This window comes from Salmo trutta, chromosome 4, assembly GCF_901001165.1.
Source record: "Salmo trutta chromosome 4, fSalTru1.1, whole genome shotgun sequence".
Classification (NCBI taxonomy): Eukaryota; Metazoa; Chordata; class Actinopteri; order Salmoniformes; family Salmonidae; genus Salmo; species Salmo trutta.
In genome coordinates this window covers 10,100,642-10,126,597 of record NC_042960.1, presented here as the reverse complement: position 1 = coordinate 10,126,597, position 25,956 = coordinate 10,100,642, and the positions used below count along the sequence as shown (strand labels likewise).

At 40.5% G+C, this 25,956-nt stretch overlaps 1 protein-coding gene across 1 annotated transcript; it reads left to right on the top strand.

Annotated features, from left to right (window-relative positions):
* Positions 1-1,464: 1,464 nt before the first annotated feature.
* On the top strand, positions 1,465-24,208 carry LOC115191825 (15-hydroxyprostaglandin dehydrogenase [NAD(+)]). The gene is made up of 7 exons (XM_029749765.1): positions 1,465-1,612; positions 1,811-1,934; positions 3,204-3,310; positions 4,024-4,120; positions 19,372-19,448; positions 22,157-22,320; positions 23,529-24,208. The coding sequence occupies exons 1-7, from the start codon at positions 1,520-1,522 to the stop codon at positions 23,650-23,652; spliced, it is 786 nt and encodes a 261-aa protein (XP_029605625.1). The 5' UTR covers positions 1,465-1,519; the 3' UTR covers positions 23,653-24,208.
* The last annotated feature ends 1,748 nt before the right edge of the window (positions 24,209-25,956 follow it).

Genomic DNA, 25,956 nt, shown 5'->3' with positions numbered 1-25,956 from the left:
AGAATTTGACACTATTTAAAAACAACTACTGATTAAATCTATGAAGAGATACTGTGCCATATACTTTTGGTAAAAACATATCTATACTCCCACATTCCTTAATAAAGTGACAAAGCTTTCATATAGTTCTACAGATTTTAATACCACTTCTACATATTAGTATTTGACACAGTTATACACAATGTGAAGGATGAATTAATATACGTTTCATGTACATTTCTATTGCAAGTGTATTTAAATACTTCATTTTGTACAAAAATTACAGTATTATTAAATGTTAGATGCATGAACTGAATTCAATGTCAATATATTTATTTTTGAACTTGTGTTTGACCTGTGTTTTAGTTGCTGCTGTGATGAGAAGAACACATGTTTTTTTTTCCATTATAATGTACATCTGTAAATACTTTTCATAAATCTAATAAAGGTCCTTTGAGAGAAAAAAAAAAGATTGAGAAAAAAACCTGTTACATTTCTAAATGAAGATTTGGTCTTTGTGTCTTTGTTACTGTATCAGTTCAGAGGATCATACAGAGTGGGTATAGAACCTGTGACCCTGCTGTGCCGTAAAGTTCAAATCCCGTTTTATTGGTCACACACATATTTAGCAGATGTTATTGTGGGTGTAGCGAAATGCTTGTGTTCCTAGCTCCAACCATGCAGTGGTATCTAACAAGTCACAACAATACAAATCTAAAAAGTAAAATAATTAAATGAATAAATATATACATCTTAGGACAAGCAATTAGGACAACAAAATACAGTATACTGTATACATATGAAATGAGTAAAAGAGTATGTAAACATTATTAAAGTGACTAGTGTTCCATTATTAATGTGACAAGTGATTTCATGACTATGTACAAAGGGCAGCAGCCTCTAAGGTGCAGCGTTGAGTAACCTGGGTGGTACTGTAGCTAGCTGGTGATGGCTATTTAACAGTCTGATGGCCTTAAGATAGAAACTGTTTTTCAGTCTCTCGGTCCCAGCTTTGATGCACCTGTACTGACCTTGCCTTCTGAATGATTGCGTGGTGAACAGGCCGTGGCTCGGGTGGTTGATGTCCGTGATGACGTTTCAGGCCTCTTGGCAGAGGCCAATGGTCACATAAAGGGATATCGTATACTGTAGGTCTATATCTCAACGTCATAAAATGCATTCCCAATCTAACGTTAAGCTATTGCCTTTCAAAACAGACTGTGTAGGCCTACCAATAGCGAGCTTTATGACTTCACTGCATGGTTGTCCCAATATGAAGAGCATAGCAGTAGATATTCCCTCATGCTGTTTGTTGCCAGTCACAGAGATCATATTAAATTGAGCAATATGTTATTCTATGATGCCAGTAGTGAGGTCGGTTTGGAATATGAAAAAGGTGAAAGACGAGACGGCGTAATTATCCGCCGTGTGTTTATTTAGCGCTACCTACACCACACGCCCCTTTCCTGACAATATTCCAGATGATATTGGAGCCTACATAAAGCAGCGCGGCGTGTCGCAGCCATATGAAGCGTAAAAGATGACTCTGCGAGGTAAAGTGGCTCTAGTTACGGGCGGAGCGCAAGGTATCGGTAGAGCCGTCGCAGAAAGCCTACTGAAGAATGAAGCAAAGGTTGGTGTTTATATATAAAGTTAATAGCCTATTGTCGCCCGTAAATGGACGGTGGTTTTGGTTCCTTTACGCATTTTACGCGCGGCGCTTGTACCAACCTATTGTGGTTGTATGGAGCCCAAACCAACTGTGTTGCACAGAGAACCGCTTTAAATATTTGGACATCGTTTTGTAGATGTTCTGATTTTATATCCGCAGGTTGCACTTGTTGACTTGAATCAAAGTGTCGGAGAGGAATGCAAGAAGATTTTAGATGGAGATTTTGGAGATGGGAACTGCATTTTCATTCAGTGTGACGTGACGGACAGATTGAAACTTAAAGGTAATGGTTGCCTGACAATAAAACTGTGATACTTCTGGTTCTTAGTCGGAGATGAATGCAATTCATTTGTTTGGAACATTTCTTCTCACAAGCTCTAAGCGCTGGTACTACTTTCTATCACCTGGCACATGCACGAAACAATATAAACACGTGTACGAGCTCGGAAAGTTTGCATACATCGCTTGCATGTATTTACATCGTGTGAGCATGTATCAGGTGATAAACATCTGAACCCACTACCAGCGGTTTGAAAAGTTAGTTTGATTATACATTCCTATGGACATTTTATCGCCACTTCCTTACGGTAAAAAGGACCAACAGTATGGACAACCGGTAAAGTAAAAGTACATATCATTTTATTCAACTTTTTGGCTTGTAAAGAAGATACTGTTGTGTCCATGGGGTAACCATGGTAACAGTCTGACTAGGCAAAGGTAATTGCAACTTTACAAGGGTACTGCTATTTTTTTTTTTAGAGGTTATTATAGGTTATTAGACTAACCCACTTTTTTAAAAGTATAGCTATATGCCTAGTCTAACTTTAGCATTTTGCCTAAATGCATAATAATGTTCTCATTTTCGATCACCTTCAGGCCTTAGGCTTACCTATTTTAAGACATCATTCACCTCTGAAACAGACTTCCATTGTGTGGAAATGAATTAGTTACTTTTGACAAGATTTCCAAAACGCCCCAGGCAAAAGACATCGGAATGTTCTTGGATGTAGCCTTACCTAAATAGCTGTGCTTATAAGAGTCCATTCAACCAACACTGAACACTGTCAGTGCACGACTGAAACTTAAACGTCGACACGGTCTATTTAGTCTTGTGAGACTGGACATTTGTTAGACATTTGTTGTTTAAGTAAAGCAACGTACTTGACTTGTTGCTTCTACCTTGGTTAAGGTGATTATTATTATATACGTTTTTAATTGAAGGTTTTCTTGTGGAATGTTTTCAGCTGAAAGGCAGGTGCTGGTGAATACCTGTTATATTGCAGTTTTTGTGCCTTAGATAATTGTTTGGATGTACTTGTTTACTTACTTAGACAAAGATGCAATGTTCTTGTAGTAAATATAGCCTGTATAATCAATCTAAGAGCTAGATGTTCTTCTTTTATATAGAATCTAAATTATAGTTTAGATGTAAATAAACAAAATGCAATATTCTTGACAAATGTCCATCTCGTATGGACTGGTAGTGTTCTTCTTGTAGGGGTAAATCTAGAGTTAATCAACCTAAGTGTTGGACTCTTCTTTCATATTGCAGATGCTTTTCAAAGTACAGTCGACCGGTTTGGAAGATTGGACATTGTTGTCAACAATGCTGGCATCAACAATGAGAAGGACTGGGAGAAGACCATTGAAGTAAATCTGGTAAGAGGGGTGTGTGTGTGTGTGTGTGTGTGTGTGTGTGTGTGTGTGTGTGTGTGTGACTAACACCAGTAAATGTTAGTTTGAATGTATTTTTGTCATTGAGATAGTTTGTGAAAATCTATTTTTCCAAAACAATCTGTTACTTGACTAACTGCAAAATCAATCTTACATGATACTGTAGTTTAGCCTAGTTTACATTATATTACATGATGCTGTAGTTTAGCCTAGTTTACATTATATTACATGATTTTGTAGTTTAGCCTAGTTTACATTATATTACATGATGCTGTAGTTTAGCCTAGTTTACATTATATTACACGATGCTGTAGTTTAGCCTAGTTTACATTATATTACATGATGCTGTAGTTTAGCCTAGTTTACATTATATTACATGATGCTGTAGTTTAGCCTAGTTTACATTATATTACACGATGCTGTAGTTTAGCCTAGTTTACATTATATTACATGATGCTGTAGTTTAGCCTAGTTTACATTATATTACACGATGCTGTAGTTTAGCCTAGTTCACATTATATTACACGATGCTGTAGTTCAGCCTAGTTTACATTATATTACACGATGCTGTAGTTTAGCCTAGTTCACATGACATGACATCAGCGAAGAGTTCTACCACAGTCTGAATAAGAGCAAAACAGTGTGACTGTTGTATGTGTCGGATATTGAAACTCAAGCCCTCTTGTTTCTCTCCATAGACATCAGTCATCAAGGGAACTTACCTGGCCCTGGATCATATGAGCAAAGAGTATGGAAAAGAAGGAGGAGTCATCATCAATGTCTCATCCATGGCAGGTAAGGCTGCTCCATACACGCATCAATACTTTATGTACTGTACGCTGCACGTCAACACATTGAAGCCTTCACAGACATAAGAAAAAGGGAAACAGTGGTGTATGTGGATGTGTGAATGACTAGCTATGTCTTTGGCAATGCGGTTGCTTTCAGCTGATGTGAGCAACCCCTATGTAATGGAATATGTCACAGGTCATCAGCTATAAAGAACCACATTGACTTCATTCGCTGTTATTGTTGAAATTCCCAGGCCTTTGTTTTGGTACAATATGGTTACACAGTGTACCATAACACAACACAACACAGGTGTAAGGCAAACATTACAACATTACCGCTTGATAGATTAGAGTTTGATGTTGTTTTCACAGTGGACAATAAGCATTGCTGTGTGCGTCTACTATTTGCTTAGTGGGGTAGGTTAAGGCTGTTCTATCGCCTCAGTCGGCAAGCTAACAACTACAGTACTTCTCATTTTTCAATCTTTCTCCACAGCAGCATGTGGAGATTGAGAAAGCATGTTATTAGTGCAATCCAAGTCAGCTAGCATTCTACACTTGACAAGCAGTTTCCTTATTCCACCACTTGGTCCTGTGCGTACGCATGGTCACGGCTGTGTGTACATTTACACACACTCTCAAGCAAACGTTCATACTGATCAATTTCACACTGCGTGAACGTTTTTCCACGCATGGTTTACACACAGATTTGTGCCTATGCACGGTTGATAAATGAGACCCCTGGGCTGGTAAGCAGCAGAGATTTCCCTTCCCGTGACCCCTCTGGGTTCTTGAACACGCGGTCACAGGGAGCTAACATGTCTGCCGACAGAGTGCAGAGTCCGGACAGGTGGACAAGCCTCACACTGGGCTGTGGTGGTCACGTGGTGTTGTGACTTCTGTGCCAAGATCCACAGTTTGTGCAATAGTACTCGTGGACTTTGAGTCAAGTGCTCTTGTCTAATTTCAACATAATTGTATCTATTATCATTGGTCTGTGCAGGGCCAGTTCCAGTCATAAGTGACATAAGCTTATGATCCCCCCCCAAAAAATAATGATCTATCTGTGTTTATTTTTTTTTTTTTACTCAGTCGGGGTTTGAACTTACTGTTAGAATAGTAGAATATTAATCCGGTCGTTATCTGCACAGGGTTGTTGTCTTAACCCCACCCTGGCTTAGTTTCCCAGATGCAAGTAAAACACATTCTTGTCTATGTAATGCCGTGTTTAACTCATTTGTCAGCTCAAGCCGTCTCTAGCAACCATATGCCCAGATTGGCTACAGGGAACTAGAGTGGAGACCATAAAAACACAGCATTAGTAGGACAGAAATATCTTACTATTAGTTAAATATGAATTGTTAACCATTAATATCAAATAAATCAGGTAAATACGTAATGGTTCTATCACAGGGGCCACTAAAATGGTTTGCCCGGGGAGCCCAACTTGGGGCGGCAGGTAGCCTAGTGGTTAGAGTAAGAGTTAGAGTAACCAAAAGGTTGCTGGATCGAATCCCCGAGCTGACAAGGTAAAAACCTGTCGTTCTGCCTCTGAACAAGGCAGTTAACCCACTGTTCCCCGTTAGGCCGTTATTGTAAATAAGAATTTGTTCTTAACTGACTTGCCTAGTTAAATAAAGGTTAATCAAAAAAATATAATAATAAATTAACAAAATCTCACTTCTGCCCCCAAAAGCCTAGAGCCGGCCCCTGGGTCCGCTTGTTGAAATACTACTTGACAATAACATAGGCAATACATTACGTTTCAGTAATAAAACAGTTGTAAATACAACTGGAGAATGTTGTGCTTGAAATCTCTGGTGCGAACTCTGAGAAATTATAATCCTTTGATCAGAAAACAGACTGTATCGCTGGGAGGCTGTTCTCAGGCCTTTGGAATGTAAACATCGGTGCTGAAAACATAGTTGCTTGTGTTTTGATTAAGCTAGAACACTATATAAACTGGAGGATGGTGACTTTTCTCTTTCTCTCTCTTTCTTTCTCTCGCTCTCTAAATTCAAAGGGGTTTATCGTTATGGGAAACATGTTTACATTGCCAAAGCAAGTGTAATGGATAATATAAAATGAAAACATTACACTCACAAAAGTTCCAAAGGAATAGAGACATTCTAAATGTCATATTATGTCTATATACAGTGTTGTAACAATGTGCAAATAGTTAAAGTACAAAAGGGAAAGTAAATATGGGTTGTATTTATAATAGTGTTTGTTCTTCACTGTTTGCCCTTTTCTTGTGGCAACAGGTCACAAATCTTGCTGCTGTGATGGCACACTGTGGTATTTCACCCAGTAGATATGGGAGTTTATCAAAATTGGATTTGTTTTGGAATTTGTGGGTCTGCGTACTCTGAGGGAAATATGTGTCTCTAATATGGTCATACATTTGGCAGGAGGTTAGGAAGTGCAGCTCAGATTCCACCTCATTTTGTGGGCAGTGTGCACATAGCCTGTCTTCTCTTGAGAGCCAGGTCTGCCTACGGCGGCCTTTCTCAATAGCAAGGATATGCTCACTGAATCTGTACATAGTCAAAGCTTTTCTTAATTTTGTGTCAGTTACAGTGGTCATGTATTCTGCCCAAATCTGTTTATGGCCAAATAGCATTCTAGTTTGCTCTGTTTTTTTGTTAATTTAAATCAAATCACATTTTATTGGTCACATACACATGGTTAGTAGATGTTAGTGTAGCATAATGCTTGTAATTATCTTTTTATTTCCTCATGATTTGGTTGGGTCTAATTGTGTTGCTGTCCTGGGGCTTTCTGGGGTCTGTTTGTGAACAGAGCCCCAGGACCAGCTTGCTTAGGGGACTCTTCTCCAGGTTCATCTCTCTGTAGGTGATGGCTTTGTTATGGAAGGTTTGGGAATCGCTTCCTTTTATTTGATGTTTTATGTTGTCTCTCTTTTCTCTTTCTCTTCTCCCTCCCTCTTTATCACTAACTGTCTCTCTGTCTCTGTCTGTCTCTCTCTCTCTCTCTCTCTCTCTCTCTGTCTCTCTCTCTGTCTGCACTTTGACACAGATATGCCTGAACTCCATTCTCCCTCAGCCAATTCACAAACCGTTTAGGATTAAGATGATTCTCTGCTAAATATTCCATGTGACTCTATTCAGTCACACACTTTACATTGACACTGTATATCTATCCCCTCATCTCTACTTTTGAGACCCTGCATGGTAAACAATAGCACAGTCAACTCCAAGTTAGATTCCCTAAGGTTTGCCTGCAGAGAGAAGGAGGAAATATCACCCGGCTCAGTTCACAACCGTGGGCCAAGAATCTCCCAGATGTCATACATCTAAATGTCATCAAGACTATATGTTTATCACAAGCGAGACGTATGACTCTGACATATGACGCCATTGGGCTCATTCATCCACATTGTCTGTGTGTCGACATCAATCATGGGGTTCTGGTGAATTATTGTTCTGTGGCTGTGTTGGATGATAGATGATGTTGGATGACAGGATTTTGTGGTTGTTTGGACCTAATCCCCAAACTCATACACTGAGCAACTAAAGAGAGTGTTGTGAAATAGTTCCATGTAGGTTGTTTAGATCCTGGGCTGGAAATCAAACTCCAACTGAACTTTGGACTGAGTTGACTGTCCTAACTGGAGACTGGAGGTTAATCATTCTCCTGCTGAGGTAGATTTTTTTAATTTTTTAGATTTTTTAAAATGTAACCTTTATTTAACTAGCACGTTAAGAACAAATTCTTATTTTCAATGACGGACCATGTTCATGGGCAGAACGACAGATTTTTAGCTTGTCAGCTCTGGGATAAAGTCTTGCAACCTTTCGGTTACTAGTCCAACGCTTTAACCACTAGGCTACCTGCCGCCCCATTACTTCCTGTGATATTTTTTATTTTTTTCCCCCTGTCTCAGCAGCTTCTTTCTCTTTTTCATTTCTTTCTCGTTTCTTTCTCTCTCGTTCCTCGTTCATTACTCATTGCATAATAGTTTAGAGAGGGAGAGAGAGAAGTTTCCGATTCAAGTTGTCCCAGCACAACAGGCAAAGCTGGTTGACATGACGTCATTTCAACCAGTTTACAACCACGTGGTTGTACTGAGGTACAACTCTGTGCATGTCCAAGATCATGCAAATATTTTATTGATTTGTAAACACACCCTTGTGCACCTGGTAACATCATATTCTATCATTACGCTACTTATAGATGCTATCCCTCAGTGCTGTCGCTAGCAGATAAGTGAAAGTTATGCTACTAACCAAAACAAGACATACCCCAACCATGCCTGTGGGTGATTCCGATACAGTGCCTTCAGAAAGTGTTCACACCCCTTGACTTTTTCCACATTTTGTTGTTACAAAGTGGGATTAAAATGTATTTAATTATAATTTTTGGTCAACGATCTACACAAAATACTTTAATGTCAAAGTGGAAAATCCTCTAATGTCAAAGTGGTAAATACTCTGTCAAAGTGGTGATTCTGACAATACATGTTAGAATCACCTTTGGCAGTGATTACAGCTGTGAGTCTTTCTGGGTAAATTTCCAAGAGCTTGGCACACCTGCATTGTGCAACATTTGCCCATTTATTCTTTTTAACATTCTTCAAGCTCTCTCAAGTTGGTTGTTGATCTTGCCATAGACTTTCAAGCAGATTTAAGTCAAAACTGAAACTAGGTCACTCAGGAACATTCAGTGTCGTCTTGGTAAGTCTAGATTTGGGGGAGGGAATACAGTCAGTCACAAAAGTGAACCAACAACCTAAAATGTGACAATAGGATCTGTAATGGACCAGACACGGAAGTGAACCGTACCTACGGTGAACGGGCCCGCACTCTGACACCACCACAAACTGAGGTACCAACCGTACCAAACAAACAAACGAACACTCCACACAGGCTCTACCCACGAGAGGTTATGCCCTACTTGTCCAAAGTAACCACCTTGCTACACACTATGCAAAGAGTAGCACTGTATCCTTTGCTGGCAGTATCTAAAAGAGACCAGATGTTGCTAATCACTGGTCCCAGAGGGCTCTCCCAATTGTGTGGTATTTAAAACCGATTGGTTACTTTCACCGCCAGGACGACACTGCCGATGCCACTTGAGGTTTTAAATGGGTTATTATCGATATTCACAGAGCACTCACATACTTGGAACCCCACCCAGGTCGAACAAGGCACACCCTTCCCAAATTCAGCATTTTGCAGCACACAAACCACACAGCTGACTGGAGGAGCAACTTTTACCCACGGACTTTTAACCAACTCGATTACAACAAAACCAAAATCATTAATTGATAGTACAACGAGGCTCATTCATCAAATTTCAGAAATTCCTCTTGGTGAGAGAAACCAGAAGTCTCCACCACAGAGGGGTAAACACAATTGACTCACCTCCAGAGAGCTGATTCTGAAGCTTCGCTAAACAAACATAGCTGAAAACCTTAGTGTCTTATCCTCTTCGGAATTTCCAGATGGACTAAAGAGAAGAGAATTGAAAAATAAAAGCTGGTTTATTACAAGTTCCAACAGGGAGACACCTCCAGCACAGAAGTAGATATGGCCTCTTGGAGACGGGCCCTTTATATTCTAAATCAGACATCACCAAATGTTCTGTAAACACCAGCCCGAGAGGCTCGCAGTTGAAAACCAAGGCAGCGGCTTTGTCAGCTGCTACAGAATCGGTGTCCACAGAAGGTCATCAATACAACTGTGAATAATCAGTGTGTCCTTGTACCTCCAGTCTGGCGTCAATCACTATCAACCGATATGAGCATAATCCATAACAAGTCTAGTGACTAACCCTCACCTTGAGTGTCACAACTAGAACACTGGAAATGTGTGTTACAGAAAGGGAAAATATATAAATATCCTAAATATTGTTTTAATCACTCTAAACGTGATTATGAAACAGTGATAGAACTGTTAGATAGGCTAGCTACAATGGACAACAACATCGCACATTATCTCTAGCCCAAAGCCAAAACACCGCTGACATGACATCAGTTTGTTTTCTTTACCGTTGAGAAGAAACGGTTGGCAAGATGCTGCTTGATGTACAACCGCAGCAAAAGCTGCAGGCGCTCACAGGCCCCACTTTAAATGGCAGCTGCCTCTAATGGGACAAGGAACTTTGGAATGTAGGTGGACCCATTGCAGTGTTCGGTACAGGCTTCTTCCTTCACTGGCAGTTATGCAAGGATTGACGAACTGACTGACTGACAGCTCCTATATTGGATCGCGGTAATTTTGATGCAAATCATTGTTTTGGTTCACCCTGTTCTTCATGATGTGTGGTAAGAGGAGCCTAACCTGAAATGTACAAAGGGTATCAGTTGACAATAATCTTGGAGCATTTTGGGGGAAGGAAAACACACGCGTACACATTTTAAACACTTTATTTGAATCCACAAATTGCATTACATTAAGAAGGATAAAAACTATTTTAAAGGTCTTGGATACAAGAGCACTTTACGGATACAAAAAGCACCTTCTCCACAAAGCTAGGCTGCCCATAACAGCTGAAACAGAGCAGTACTTCGGCCAGTTGCTTTGCTCTAGTCTTTGGCACGCCTGCAATCTGAAGGCCACTCACCATATGTAGGTGGCAGAGACTGTCAAATACTACTGTCACCGACTTGCACTTATATCCAAGGCCATCCAAGCGTGACACGAGGGGCTGGTATTTGAGAAACTTGTCAGCAAAGGCCCGTCTCCATGTATCCAGCGAAGGAACAGCCCACCTCAAATCGACACCTCCCTTTGGGCTCGCCCCACAGCAGCAGTAACTGGCTTATTCTGCATACAGGCAAACGCGTTATCTATATCAAACCAGGCTATTCTGACGAGAACGTTTCTACGTGTGCTGTTGGTGAGACCACCTGTCTTACCTCAGTAGCTACCAGGTCAACAAAGGCAGACATGTCTAGCAATGTACAAGTATTTTTATGAACGGCAACCATTAACAACGTGTGCACCAGACTTCTGTATTTTAACTCGGGGTGTAAAATACAGAAGCGATCATGGTTTGCAGGATACCAGAGTGCAAGGTTGTATTTTGTGGGTAGAATAGAACAGGTGTTGACCTTACCGTGAAAGGCTTTCTTACAAGCCGTTCACCAACAATGCAGTTTTTAGAAAATTAAGAGTTAAGAAAATATTAACTAAATAAACTAAAGTAAAAAAAAAAGTAATACAATAAAATAACTAACGAGGCTATATACTGGGGGTTCCGGTACTGAGTCATGTGTGGGGGTACAGATTAGTCATGGTAATTGAGGTAATATGTACATGTAGATAGTGATTATGCATAGATAATAAACAGCTAGTAGCAGCAGTGTAAAAAAAGGGGGGTTCAATGCAAATAGTTCGGATAGCCATTTGATATTAGCTGTTCAGCAGCCAAATGGCTTGGGGGCAGAAGCTGTTAAGGAGCATTTTGAACCTAGACTTGACACTACGGTACCGCTTGCCGTGCGGTAGCAGAGAGAACAGTGGGTGGCTGGAGTTTTTTAGGGCCTTCCTCTGATACCGCCTGGTATAGAGGTCCTGAATGGCCAGTGATGTACTGGGCCACACGCACCACCCTCTGTAGCGTCTTGCGGTCGGATGCCGAGCAGTTTCCATACCAGGCGGCAATGCAACCAGTCAGGATGCTCTCTATGGTGCAGCTGTAGAACCCCGTGAGGATCTGAGGAGCTATGCCAAATCCACTGAGTCTCCTGAGGGAGAATAGGCATTGTCGTGCCTCATGACTGTCCCGGTCTGTCTGGACCATGACAGTTTGGTGATGTGGACACCAAGGAACTTGAAGCTCTCGACCTGCTCCACTACAGCCCTGTCAATGACAATGGGGGCGTGCTCGGCCCTCCTCTTCTTGCAGTCCACAATTATCTCCCCTGTCTTGATAACTTTGAGGGAGAGGTTGTTGTCCTGGCACCACACCGCCATGTCTCTGACCTCCTCCTTATAGGCTGTCCCATCATCGTCGGTGATCAGGCCCACCATCATTGTGTCGCCGGCAAATGTAATGGTGGTATTGGTGTCGTGCTCGGCCATGCAGTTGTGGGTGAACAGGGAGTACAGGAGGCGACCAAGCAGGCACCCCCTGAGGGGCCCCTTATCTAGGATCAGAGTGGCAGACCTGCTGCTGCCCACCCCTACCACCTGGGGGCGGCCCGTCAGGAAGTCCAGGACCCAGCCGCAGAGGGAGGTGTTTAGTCCCAGGGTCCCTAGCTTAGCATTTTGTATGTGGTGTGGGATAATTCATCATGTTGTGTTCTTGGAGACTCTAGAACTCCCAACAAACCGTACAGTGTAATTAGACTGTCATTAATCATACTAGATGTATTTTGTTATGCATCATTCATGACTCTGGAGGTGAACATACCCAACAATATATATGACGTCATTGCTGAGAATAAAATGCCCTAGGCGAGAAGATGTATACATTTAAAAAGGACAACAACAGCAACACAGTACCAAGTCAAAGATGCAATAGACAGAACTGCAGATTATACAGCAAGCAGAGTGAGTTGGAAAAGTATGTTAAAGAGTTTGTCAAATATATTTTAAATCATGTAGCCCTTTACACTCGTACCTGTACACGAGTTGTAAATGGCAGATTTGGGCAATAATAAGCGCCTAAATTGGAACGTAGTGGCTGTTTCAGTAAGGGTTCTGGCTCTGCGCTTCACAGAGCTATATGGGTTTTTATTGACAGCCATTCTGAACTTCAGCACCACTCGCAATAAGAAGTTGCCGCCATCCCTTCCAGTAGTTGGGCAACTTTTGCAAATTTTTTTGTTGTCCAGGTGAAGGGAACTGCTGTAAATTAAGAGGACTTAATGTATTTTGAAAGATGAGATTTTGAGGATTATAATAAATACGGCTTTGATGACATACAAGCCAAACACCTGTGAGTCCAAATGTGCAATTCACATTTCCAAATCAACGTTTATGACCACTATGTTTGATGTACAGTTGCAAGATGACATGTCGTCATATCCTGGGGTCTTCTGAACAGAATGAGCCTATGTTTGTTTATTGTGAGAGAAAAAAATGCCGCATCGCACGCACCTGAATGCACCTAAATTACGATCTGTTTTTCTGAATTTCCTTGTGAAAGCCTAACATTGTAAGATCGTATTTTATAACAACTAGTTATGTTGGCAATGGAACGAGCTTTCAGATCATGCCCACCTGACCCTCATTGCGATTTATAATGGACCGTTTTTGGATTGTGTAAATAACAACAGTAATTGGGTGATTCTGTAACTACAGGAACCTCTATGTCCTCAGGGTCCATTTTTGTGATTTTATTTAAAAATATGTTTTTTTCTTTATATGTTAAGTTCACACTACCATCACCCCAGATTTTTTTGACACCTCTCTATCTAGTATTTTAGCTACTTTTCAGATGCATTTTATACCTCAATTTCACTGTTTTGCCCTTGTCCCTGACCCAGACTTTTGAGCTTCCACTATGTTTTTCTATGACAAAACATGAATAATTACACATTATGTAATGTTATCTTCTTGAGAAAGAGTCAATTAAATAAAATCTATATCAGTATGTATAGTGAGTATGCCCTTTATATTGTTATTTACACAGAATATACCTGTCCTTTGGTAGTGGTGTCATTTCCACCACTGAGGGCAAATTCCTCATTTAATCAAGTTTTGTCAAGAGAATGTTAATTTAGTTACCATGGAAACTTATTGTGACACTGAAGCACATGGCTGCAGCAGACAGTTGTTCCAGAAGTCATGTCCAGAAGTTTTCTTTCATTTGTGGTAGAATTTTGATTTTTTTAAAAATACATTTTATGTATTTAGTGAAAACGATATGCTAGCTGTAATACTAGCCAAAGCATGCTAAGCAGTCTGGGCAGGTAAGTTAGGGGCAGGTTTGATGGCCTCATGTTCTGGCTGCAAGTCATCTGGTGACTAAGGTGTTGTGTTGCCTGATGGGTAGGTTGCAATTGCAACTGTTCTCTTTAAAGTCTGTCTTCTATTCCGTTGGTTGCATTTCCATTGCCTTCTCTTGCTCCTTTGTTCTCGCTTTGTAAGCTCAGAGATAGATTTGACTTCTCCCTTCTCTTTTTTCTTCCAGTATCTCTCCCTGTCTTTTTGCAGATGTTCCTGGTATCGTATAGGATCGTTTTTTATTTTGTTTCTATGTCTGTGACCTCTGGAATCTTACTTTGTCTTAAATTAATTAAATGTTTTACAATGGTTGTTGTTCAAAATGGTTGCAATAAAATATTGTTTTCCTACGTTTTTAGTTTTTTTACATAGATGTCATTTCCACCACACCCATATTTTTAGGTCAATTTGTATATTATGTGTAATTTATATTGATCGATTTGTTTTAGATAGGGAAATCATATGGTTGTTATCATAATCTCACAAAAAGGTTGGGCGGAAATATCTTATTTTTTTATGATAAATAAATATTTTCAGTTGTCACAAAGGCAAGTTCATACATTCAGGCGTTGTGATGAATTATTATTTTTAGGAAAACCTTAAAAAGCACTTAAAATAATGTTCAATGCAAGACAAATGTATAAGAAATGTGTTAAAAATGAAATATTATACAATTAATTTTCAACTAAAATGGATGTTTAATGGCTGTCTGGGAAAAATGACAAAAATATATAAATTCCTGAATAGTACGATCACAGCGATTTATCAGATATTATTTCTAGACAAATCAAAGACAATTATAATACCGGTAAAATGGTTTTTCAATACATTTTAATTTCTGAAATCTTGCCCGAAGTTGCAGAATCACCCAATTGTGTTATGGCGGGGATGCAGGGCTGTGTTCCAAACTAAACAACTATAAGTGAGCTTGTTCCTCAATGGCACAGCTAGGAGAGCTCACAAAAGTACCTTTATAGTTGAATACTTTTCTTTTGAGTCATAAAAATGCATTGAAATTACTTAGGAACTGTGTACACTTTGGAGAGGTGTGTGCCCACTTGAAGACAACAGTTAGACCTTTCACTCAAACCTTTGTAATGTTTGTCTTATGTTGCACCTACCCCACATTTTCCAGGAATAGTCTTATCATGTTACTGAATGTATCCAGAGTATTTTCAGATTTCGTTTTCAACAAAAGTGGCAAAGTACACAAAATGTAAAATGCACATAACATCAACAGTGTAATGTTTGGTCTAGTCATTTTCCGATTACCTCCAAACTGTTCCCTATCAATTTCTAAAATGGTTATGCATTTTCAGATTTCTTCTGTAAGAAACATTTCAATTTAGCCCTATCAATATAGGCCAATTCCCACAAGGGTAAAGGGTGAAAGCATTTGGTTCAATATTATACTGTAATAACTAATTAAGACAGTCAGTATATCGTTCACTGTAGTTCCAAATAAGGGAAGAGCAGTCTGACGTTTTATGTTATCATCACTCCGTTCGAGCTGCTTAGGCATAAGGGGAAGTACAGGTATGCCTGAAACTGCAAGATAATGGTTTGTTGTGTTTTATGATAAATTACCCCATATTGTCATGTTATTGCACATACTTTGCTTCCTGTGTGTCCCAGCAGCAAACCTGTGGCTCCTATAGATCCCTTTCCTCCTTGTCACTTGTGTGACTGTTTTTAGCTGAAGTGGCAATAAGATTTGAAGTCAAGACTTTATACAATGTTTCCTATACAATTCCAGCTACCATATTTATGCCCTCTCCTACAGGACTGAAATTTAGCGGGAACACATGGGTGGTTTGGGAGTTCTCATAGTTAAACTCATTTTAACAGAAGGGTTCTATGTACAACCATATATCATATTTCCCAGCATGCTCTAATGTAGGGTGATTTTCAGAATTGTTTGTTTTAAAGTGTTTTTGCATATACAGTAGAGGTCGGAAGTTTACATACATTTAAACTCAGTTTTTCACAATTCCTGACATTTAATCCTAGTAAAAACATCCCTGTTTTAGGTCAGTTAGGATCCCCACTTTATTTTAAGAATGTGAAATTTCAGAATAATAGTAGAGAGTGATTCATTTCAGCTTTTATTTCTTTCATCACATTCCCAGTGGGTCAGAAGTTTACATACACTCAATTAGTATTTGGTAGCATTGCCTTCAAATTGTTTAACTTAGGACAACGTTTCGTGTAGCCTTCCACAAGCTTCCCACAATAAGTTGGGTGGATTTTGGCCCATTCCTCCTGACAGAGCTGGTGTAACTGAGTCAGGTTAGTAGGCCTCATTGCTCGCACATGCTTTTTCAGTTCTGCCCACAAATTTTCTATGGGATTGAGGCCAGGGCTTTGTGATGGCCACTCCAATACCTTGACTTTGTTGTCATTAAGCCATTTTGCCACAACTTTGGAAGTTTGCTTGGGGTCATTGTCCATTTGGAAGACCCATTTGCGACCAAGCTTTAACTTCCTGACTGATGTTTTGAGATGTTGCTTCAATATATCCACATAATTTTCTTTCCTCATGATGCCATTTATTTTGTGAAGTGCACCAGTCCCTCCTGTAGCAAAGCACCCCCAAAATATGATGCTGCCACCCCCGTACTTCCCGGTTGGGATGGTGTTCTTCGGCTTGCAAGCCTCCCCATTTTTCCTCCAAACATAACGATGGTCATTATGGTCAAACAGTTCTATTTTTGTTTCATCAGACCAGAGGACATTTCTCCAAAAAGTACGTTCTTTGTCCCCATGTGCAGTTGCAAACTGTAGTCTGGCTTTTTTATGGCAGTTTTGGAGCAGTGGCTTCTTCCTTACTGAGGGGCCTTTCAGGTTATGTCGATATAGGACTCGTTTTATTGTGGATATAGATACTTTTGTAAATGTTTCCTCCAGCATCTTCACAAGGTCCTTTGCTGTTGTTCTGGGATTGATTTGCACTTTTCGCACCAAAGTACATTCATCTCTAGGAGGCAGAACGCGTCTCCTTCCTGAGCGGTATGATGGCTGTGTGGTCTCATGGTGTTTATACTTGCGTACTATTGTTTGTACAGATGAACATGGTACCTTCAGGCGTTTGGAAATTGCTCCCAAGGATGAACCAGACTTGTGGAGGTCTACAATTTTTTTTTCTGAGGTCTTGGCTGATTTCTTTTGATTTCCCCATGATGTCAAGCAAAGGGGCACTGAGTTTGAAGGTAGGCCTTGAAATACATCCATAGGTACACCTCCAATTGACTCAAATGTTGTCAATTAGCCTATCAGAAGCTTCTAAAGCCATGACATCATTTTCTGTAATTTTCCAAGCTGTTTAAAGGCACAGTCAACTTAGTGTATGTAAACTTCTGACCCACTGGAATTGTGATACAGTGAATGATAAGTGAAATAATCTGTCTGAAAACAATTGTTGGAAAAATAACTTGTGTCATGCACAAAGTAGATGTCCTAACCGACTTGCCAAAACTATAGTTTGTTAACAACAAATTTGTGGAGTGGTTGAAAAACGAGTTTTAATGACTCTGTCACGGCTGTCGTAGGAGAGAGAGGACCAAGGCGCAGCGGGTTGCGTGCTCATCATTATAATTTATTAAATAAACGTGAACATGGAAAACAAGAAAACAAAGAACGACAGACCGACAGTTTCACAGGCTAAATAAATAACAGCAGTGCGAAATACAACTACCCACAATTAACAACCCCAAACACATACCTATATATAGGACTCTCAATCAGAGGAAAATAGAAACACCTGCCTCCAATTGAGTCCACACCCAAACCTAAACATAGAAAAACTAAACTAGACAGAACGTAGAAAATACAACCTAGAATACAAAACCCAGAACATACACCAAAACCCTGTAATACATAAATAAAACACCCCTCTACAATACACATAACCCCCGAACCACATAAAACAAATACCCTCTGCCACGTCCTGACCAACCTACAAATACAAATAACCCCTATACTGGTCAGGACGTGACAGACTCCAACCTAAGTGTATGTAAACTTCCGACTTCAACTGTACAGTACATTGATTGGTTGATACATTTTATGCTACACAACTAAACCAATCTGTTAGTAGTTGGACTTATTGCACTCGTTGCTGAGATAGTTGCTCCAGTTTGAATACTGAGACTACGTCAAGGATCTAATCTTCCCTACCCTGGCAATCTTTTTGAATGTAGGTTGCGGTTGATTTAAACAATTCTAATTGTTGGATATCGTAACTCTGGCTAGATTCCAATGGCAATTACACATCACTTTGCGAGCCAGAATAATGTGACTTGCAGGCCTGACGTGGCCTGTAAACCAAGGGTTTCCTAACACCACTGTGTTAGGGTTTAACTAAGCCCGTCAACAAGTGGCGTTACGATAGACAGATCTCTTCATAAATCATTTGATTTTAAAGGCTGGTGGAACCATTCATGTTAGTTTCTAAGAATAACCTTTATATAATAAAATGGTTATTGGTAGAACCATATACAAGGTGTTCTATGAAGAACCCTACATGGTAGACCCTCTGAAAATGGTTCTACCTAGCACCAAAAAGGGTTCAGAAAAACTGAAGAACACTATATGGTTCTACTTAGCACACATTCTTTTAAGAATGCATGTAAACATTCTCTTTGAGCTCAATTCCCTTTGATTTTACTATGTTCCCAGAGGGATTTTTCCATCTAATTTCACCTCTGTTCTCTTATACAAAGGTGTTGAGAGGTTTCAGAAACAAAGTGCCTTGCAGTACTCCATACAACAGGTTTCTCTTAAGGTTTGCCCTGGCTCTATCCTTTTTAAAGGGGACAACTAATGATTGATCTTCACAAGGTGAAGGTTTTATGTGTCCATAAAAGGAATTGAGCCCATTATTTGGAGGGGGAAGCGAGTTCTCGTGAAATGTAATGTTCTGGAGATTGTTCTGGTTTAAACAAAACTTGGCGGCCGGCCCAACACATACAAGCACACAGCTTTTTCATGTTTGAATTAAGTCGAAATAGGGAGAAATATTTTGCCTTGGAGGATCCTGTTTTTCCATGACGGGAAAGACATAGAGAATAAGTTACAGTACTCATTCATTTCTATTGAGCGGTATGAGATCTCAGTAAAAACCGGTAGATTCCACTATAGCGTGCTTACACAAACACACACACACACACACAGAGGACAAGTAACCTCTGTAACAATGCCTTTAGAGTGATTGCATTGTTGATAAGCGCCGTCAATGAAAAACGCCTGAGATTTAAATGGGTACCACGTGGAGTATGTTGGTGAGTTACCATGACTGTAAACTTTGTTTATTCTTCTTTCTTTCTTTCTTTTTCAGCTTTCCTTCATTCCCCCTACCAGCCAGTGTACACGGCCACAAAGCACGGGGTGATAGGCTTCTCCAGAGCCATAGCGGTGAGTTCTAACACACCCCCAAACCTCTCCTCGAGTACACCTAGCCATTCCACATACAGTGCCCTGCGTAATTATTGGGACAGTGAAACACTTTATTCTTCTTTTGGCTCTACACTCCAAAAGTTTGGATTTTAAATCATTGACTATAAGGTTAAAGTGCAGACTGTCAAATTCACTTATGTGTATTAAAGCAGTAAAAAGTATAGCCTACCAATTGGCTTGTCGCAGTGCTTGAGGCGTCACTACAGACCTGGGTTTGATCCCAGGCTGTGTCACAGCCGGCCGTGACCGGGATACCAATGAGGCGGCGCAAATTTGCCCAGCGTCGTCTGGGTTAGGGGAGGATTTGGCCGGCCAGGAATGTTTTTGTCCCATCGCGCTCGAGCGACTCCTTGTGGCGGGTCGGGTGCATGCACGGTCGCCATTTGTACGGTGTTTCCTCTGACATAATGGTGCGGCAGGCTTCGGGGTTAAGCGAGCTGTGTGTCAAGAAGCAGTGCGGCTTGGCAGGGTCATGTTTTGGAGGAGGCATGGCTCTCGACATTCGCCTCTCCCGAGTACATACGGGAGTTGTAGCAATGGGACAAGACTGTAACTACCAATTAGATATCATGAAATTGGGTAGAAAAAGGGGTAAAAGTACAAAAAATACATACGTTTAGTATTTGGTCCCATATTCCTAGCACGCAATGACTACATCAAGCTTGTGACTCAAAAAACTTGCTGGATGCATTTGCTGTTTTGGTTGGGTTGTGTTTCAGATTATTTTGTGCCCAATAATTTTGGAGTCACTTTTATTGTAAATAAGAATAGAATATGTTTCTAAACACTTCTATATTAACGTGGCTGCTACCATGATTACCATGATTACGGATAATCATTGATTTTTATTATTATTAAACCTTTATTTAACCAGGAAGGGCTCATTGAGATTTAAAATCTCTTTTTCAAGAGCATCCTGGCCAAGATAGGCAGCACCAAGTCATTACAAAAATTACAGACAAAAAAAACATGAAAACCTACAAATAATCTAGTAAAAACCATAGAACAAAAACAGAAAATTAAAAACATTGACAGGTCAGGGAATCAGTCTCAAGATCATTCATCAGTGATTTAAAAATACCAATCGGGACAAGTTCTTCCAGTTTAAAAGTATTTTGTAAGGCGTTCCAAGACGATGGCGCAGAGTACATAAAAGCCCTTTTACCAAATTCAGTTCGGACATTTGGAACAGTAAGCAGGATAAAGTCCAGCGAACGAAGAGAGTACCCACCACATTTCTGAACAATAAAAATGCCCAAATAAAACGGTAGTAAACCCAAAATGGCTTTGTAAATAAAAGTATACCAGTGACTGAGCCTACAGGTGACTAGAGAAGGCCAGCCAACCCTGGTATACAAAGTGCAGTGGTGCGTAAGGGTTTTGCAGTTTAAAATAAATCTCAAAGTGCCATGGTAAAAGGTGTCAATTGATCTCAAACACTGAGCCGAAGCGTTCATATATAAAATATCCCCATAGTCTAGTAAAGGCATGAATGTAGCTGATACTAGCCTCCTTCTGGCTTCAAAAGAAAACAGGCCTTATTCCTAAAATAAAATCCCAATTTCAGCTTCAATTTTTTTGTAAGTTGTTGAATATACAATTTAAAAGAGAGGCCGTCATCAATTAAAATTCCAAGATATTTATATGGAGGTTACAGTCTCAATCTCAGTGCTCTGACAGGTAATAATAGGTGAAAAGTTCAGAGGTCTATTTCTTGCTTTAGAAAACACCATTAGTTTAGTTTTGTCAGTATTGAGGATAAGCTTCAATTGACACAAGGTATGTTGAACAGTATAAAAAGCATTTTGCAAGTTCTGGAAAGCTTTTGTAAGAGACGAGGCACAACAGTAAATAACAGTATAATCAGCATAAAAATGAAGTTGCGCATTTTGGACATTTTTGTCTAAATTATTTATATAAATAGTGAATAAGAGAGGACCAAGTACAGAGCCTTGGGGCACACCATTACAGACAGACAATTTAACAGACATGAGCCCATCAAATTGAGTGCACTGAGTTCTATCAGACAGATAGTTAGCAAACCATGCAACTGCATGCTCCGAAAGACCTACACTCGACAATCTCTGCCTCAGTATAGCATGATCAACTGTATCAAAAGCCTTAGAGAGATCAATAAAAAGTGAGACAGTGCTGTTTTTTGTCAAGGGCTTCAGTGATATCATTTAAAACCTTCATGGCTGCTGTAATTGTGCTATGCTTCTTCCTGAAGCCCGCTTGATACATTGATAAAATAGAGTTAGTAAATAAAATGTAGTCATAAGATGTACTTATTGTGAGCAATTAATATGGGAACAAATACTAAACTTTGGACCACCTTAATAGACATACAGTATGTAATCCAAAACCAGTACACCTGATTTAAGTAATGAAGGGCTTGATGATTAGTTGACCAGTTGAATCAGATGTTGTACTAGAATACATGATATGTGGAATGGCTGGGGGTACTCCAGGAAAGGCACGGAAAACACTGGCCTAGACACATTCCTTTGCCCTGGGTGATTACGCTTGACCGTGTTCGGACATGTTTGTGCTCCTCTTTCTCACACACACAGACACACACACACATACACACTGGCACGTTGCTCCTTTCACAAGCATACACACACACCCTGACACGTCTGTGTTCCTTTCCTCTCCCCACACAGGATGCAGCCGAGGTGGAGAACTACGGTGTGAGGATCAACACACTGTGCCCTGCCTTCGTGGACACCCCTCTCCTGCGCTCCGTGGAACACGAGGACAACATGGGCAAGTTTGACAAGTTCAAGGACGACTTAAAGAGGAGCGTGCACAAGTTCGGGGTGCTTCAGTGAGTTCGTATACATGTTGTGTAGAAGTTGCCTCATTTCCCTCATTACCTATCACGTTCTTTATAACTCAGATTTACAGTAAACCTATGTTGTGTGTGTGTGTGTATATAGGATACTGCTTCAGATTAATGTACACAAGTGTTGTTTATACCTAAACAAGTCAGCACAGACCTAGAATCAACTCACCCTCCCTACATGGCCCCGCGAAACCACCCAAATACTAACTCCATTCTACGACATCAGGTAATACAGTATCTGGAGTAGCAAAGCCTCCCTAATCAGTGTCCATTTCCTCCTTAAAGCATGTGTGGGAGGCCATGGAGGTTGTTATCCCTCCTCAGTTTCCCTGTCTTATCTGGAGAGAGGAGAGAGGGGGCCTTGGAAGCTTCCTGGTGTGTTTGTGTCTTGTCCCCTCTCTATGTCACTGTGTTTTGAGTGCTTTGGACGACATCAGATAAGGTTTTCTACTTCAGAAGCAAACGGCGGTAGAAATATACAGATACAAACGTTGAGGGGTATTCTGAGGAAAGACTTAACTTTGTCAACATTATTTGAAATGATTAAGTTTGCTACAATGTTAATTACATTGTTTCTTATTCAGGAGTGGCGTTTAAAAAAAAGTGGAAAACCCCTAAATTATCACATGATGAAAATCATGCATCCGAAACATGCAAAGACAAATATTGAGAAATACAGTGTGTTTGAGATAAGATGCACTTAAAATCATATGTAGGCCAAGTTTTGTTATTTATATCAGAATGTACTTCAGTCTTGAATACTTACATTTACCAGCTCAGCTGCTTTAAAGTACAGTATTTCGCAATACCTTGTCCAAGCTGTTTGGCCTGGGGCAAGGCGATTTGATAAATCTGTTGGCTACAGCGTCAAAAATAGGCCTTTTTAAATGTTGATCTTGTATCTCTTTCAGCCAGGAAATTGTTGAATTAAGTTACATCATATTTCAGGAATTCTATGATGTAATCATGAGGGCATTTTGCAACCTAAATTGTTAGCTAGTCCAATTCAATCCCAAAAAACCTTCAGGAATTGAAAGAGAATGTATGATCATGGCCTCTCTCTTTCCTGGGTTGTGTTCATTAAACACCAGGCGGAAGACAACCGAATGAACCAAGGAGGAACTATCTGGACACTGTGTTCCCTACCTAACACGACCCTGTTATCTCTATCTCTCGATCTCTATCCCCAGACCGTCGCTGATCGCAGAGGGAGTGTTACGCCTGATAACTGATACCGGTCTAAACGGCGCAGTGATGAAGATCACCTGCTCTAAAGGGATCCACTTCCACACCTACGAGCCCCTGTCCGCTTGAGAGGATCAACACGGAATACCGTCAGACTTCTGTCACCCACCCAGACAAAGGAACTTAAAGTGGTTGGAGTATGGAGTCATTCAGAAAGTAGACCCATGTGTCTATGGAATTGGTAGAAATGTAGGCCCATTGAATTAGGAATTAGAATAGTAATTCAATGGGACCTCTATTAGTATGCCCACGTTGGATGTAACCAAATTCCAGTAGTCTTACTTAATAGGTGTGAACAAAGGTAGACAAAGAGGGTTTAGTTTTCGGGTTTCCCTCATCATAAAATCCTCCAGTTGATTTGACTAGTATGAGAGACTTGGTACACATTGACTGCTGTATTTATTTTATTTTATTTATTTAACTAGGCAAGTCAGTTAAGAAAAAATTCTTATTACCCAATTATGAAATGGACATTTTATCACAAAGCACAATATGTGTTTACAATTCTACCAAATAACTGTAGTTTATTTATGATACAATAGCATACTTTATTATCATAGAATATGTGAAAATTGTATTTTTGTTGTCTGTCAGACAATAAACTTTGGCTCCTTTCCTCTTCTCATTCCCTTGTTACATGACTATGTACGTAACACAGTATCTGTAACACAGTAATGCAGGTTTAGCTGGCAGAAAGAGGACTCCTGAGGGATGGGGAGTTGTCAGCACGCTACCTAGCTGAGCATGTTGCCGTTGGGCTAAGTATGTTGCCGTTGGGAGTGTCCACCTCACCTCCACTACCATGCAGTAAAACAGGCTTTGACGAGAGGAGAAACTGTGACAAGGAACTATGTAAATCACGCATGTAGACAGACAGACAGTTTTTTTTTCTTTTTCAATCCTTTGCTGCTTTTAGTTCATTCCAGGATGTATGCGTGACAGGACTTAACATCTGGATATACCCCCCTTCTCCCGCCATCCCTCTCCCCCGGCCCGCCCTCCCGCTATCAGCTGCGGTCTGTGTTAACTTGTTTACCAAACAGGCTTTCCGAGAGATTCTACGACCAGGAAAATAGAGGGGTGGAGAGAGCGAGCGGCACACATTTGATATGGGTCACAGGAGGTGAAGGAAGATGCCTGATACAAACCTCATCGAAGGAGGAGCGTTGGAGAAAATAACAATTCCTCAGAACAGGTTACCTCATTCAAACTGAGACATTGATTGTGCATGTGTGCCATTCAGCGGGTGAATGGGCATGACCAAAGATTCAAGTGCCTTTGAACAGGGTATGTTAGTAGGTGCCAGGCGCACCGGTTTGAGTTTGTCGAGAAATGCAACGCTGCTGGGTTTTTCACACTCAACAGTTTCCTGTGTGTATCAAGAATGGTCCACCACCCAAAGGACATCCAGCCAACTTGACACAACTGTGGGAAGCATTGGAGTCAACATGGGCCAGCATCCCTGTGGAATACTTTCGACACCTTGTAGAGTCCATAACCCGATGAATTGATGCTGTTCTGAGGGCAACTCAATATTAGGAAGGAGTTCTTAATGGTTTGTCCAAAACTATGAAGTAACATATGGAATCATGTAGTAACCAAAAAAGTGTTAAACACATTTTTTTTTAGATTCTTCAATGTAGCCAGCCTTTGTATACCAACCCCTACCTTGTCACAACACAACTGATTGGCTCAAATGCATTAAGAAGGAAATAAATTCCACAAATTAACGTTTAACAAGGCACACCTGTTAATTTAAATGCATTCCAGGTGAGTACCTCATGAAGCTGGTTGAGAGAATGCCAAGAGTGTGCAAAGCTGTCATCAAGGCAAAGGGTGGCTACTCCCAAATTTAAAATATATTCATTAAATTAAAATCAAATCAATGCTAATGTCACGGATATGTAGGGCAGGAGAAAGGAGCTGAGTCAAATGCAGGATATGATTGTTCGGTAGGCCGAAGTTTAATGACACCCAACCACGCTAGGTGTATCAAAAACACAGGGATCGCACAAAACCCCAAAAGGGAAACAGGTAATCCAAATGAAGAGGCGAAAATACGCACGGGGAGCAGCCCGGCTAGAATCAATACTCCAAATATTAAACCACTGGAGCAAAAACACAATGTATAACCACACTGCCCGCTGACAATCAAAATAATCCCGCACAACACACAACCCCAAAGGAACAAACTAAATACCCCCCCCCCCCCCCCCCCCCCCCCACTAATGACAGAAACGAAAACAGGTGCGGACCTAGACAGATAAAACACAACGAACACAGAAACATAGATCGGTGGCAGCTAGTAGACCGGCGACGACGACCGCCGAGCACCGCCCGGCCGAGGAGGGGCACCATTTTCTGTGGATACTG

Excerpts from the sequence above, each read along its gene's own strand:
- LOC115191825 (XM_029749765.1), top strand. The coding sequence starts at position 1,520 with ATGACTCTGCGAGGTAAAGTGGCTCTAGTTACGGGCGGAGCGCAAGGT. Across the intron at positions 1,935-3,203 it reads GGACAGATTGAAACTTAAAG|ATGCTTTTCAAAGTACAGTC; the intron begins GTAATGGTTGCC and ends TTCATATTGCAG. Across the intron at positions 22,321-23,528 it reads CACAAGTTCGGGGTGCTTCA|ACCGTCGCTGATCGCAGAGG; the intron begins GTGAGTTCGTAT and ends CTCTATCCCCAG.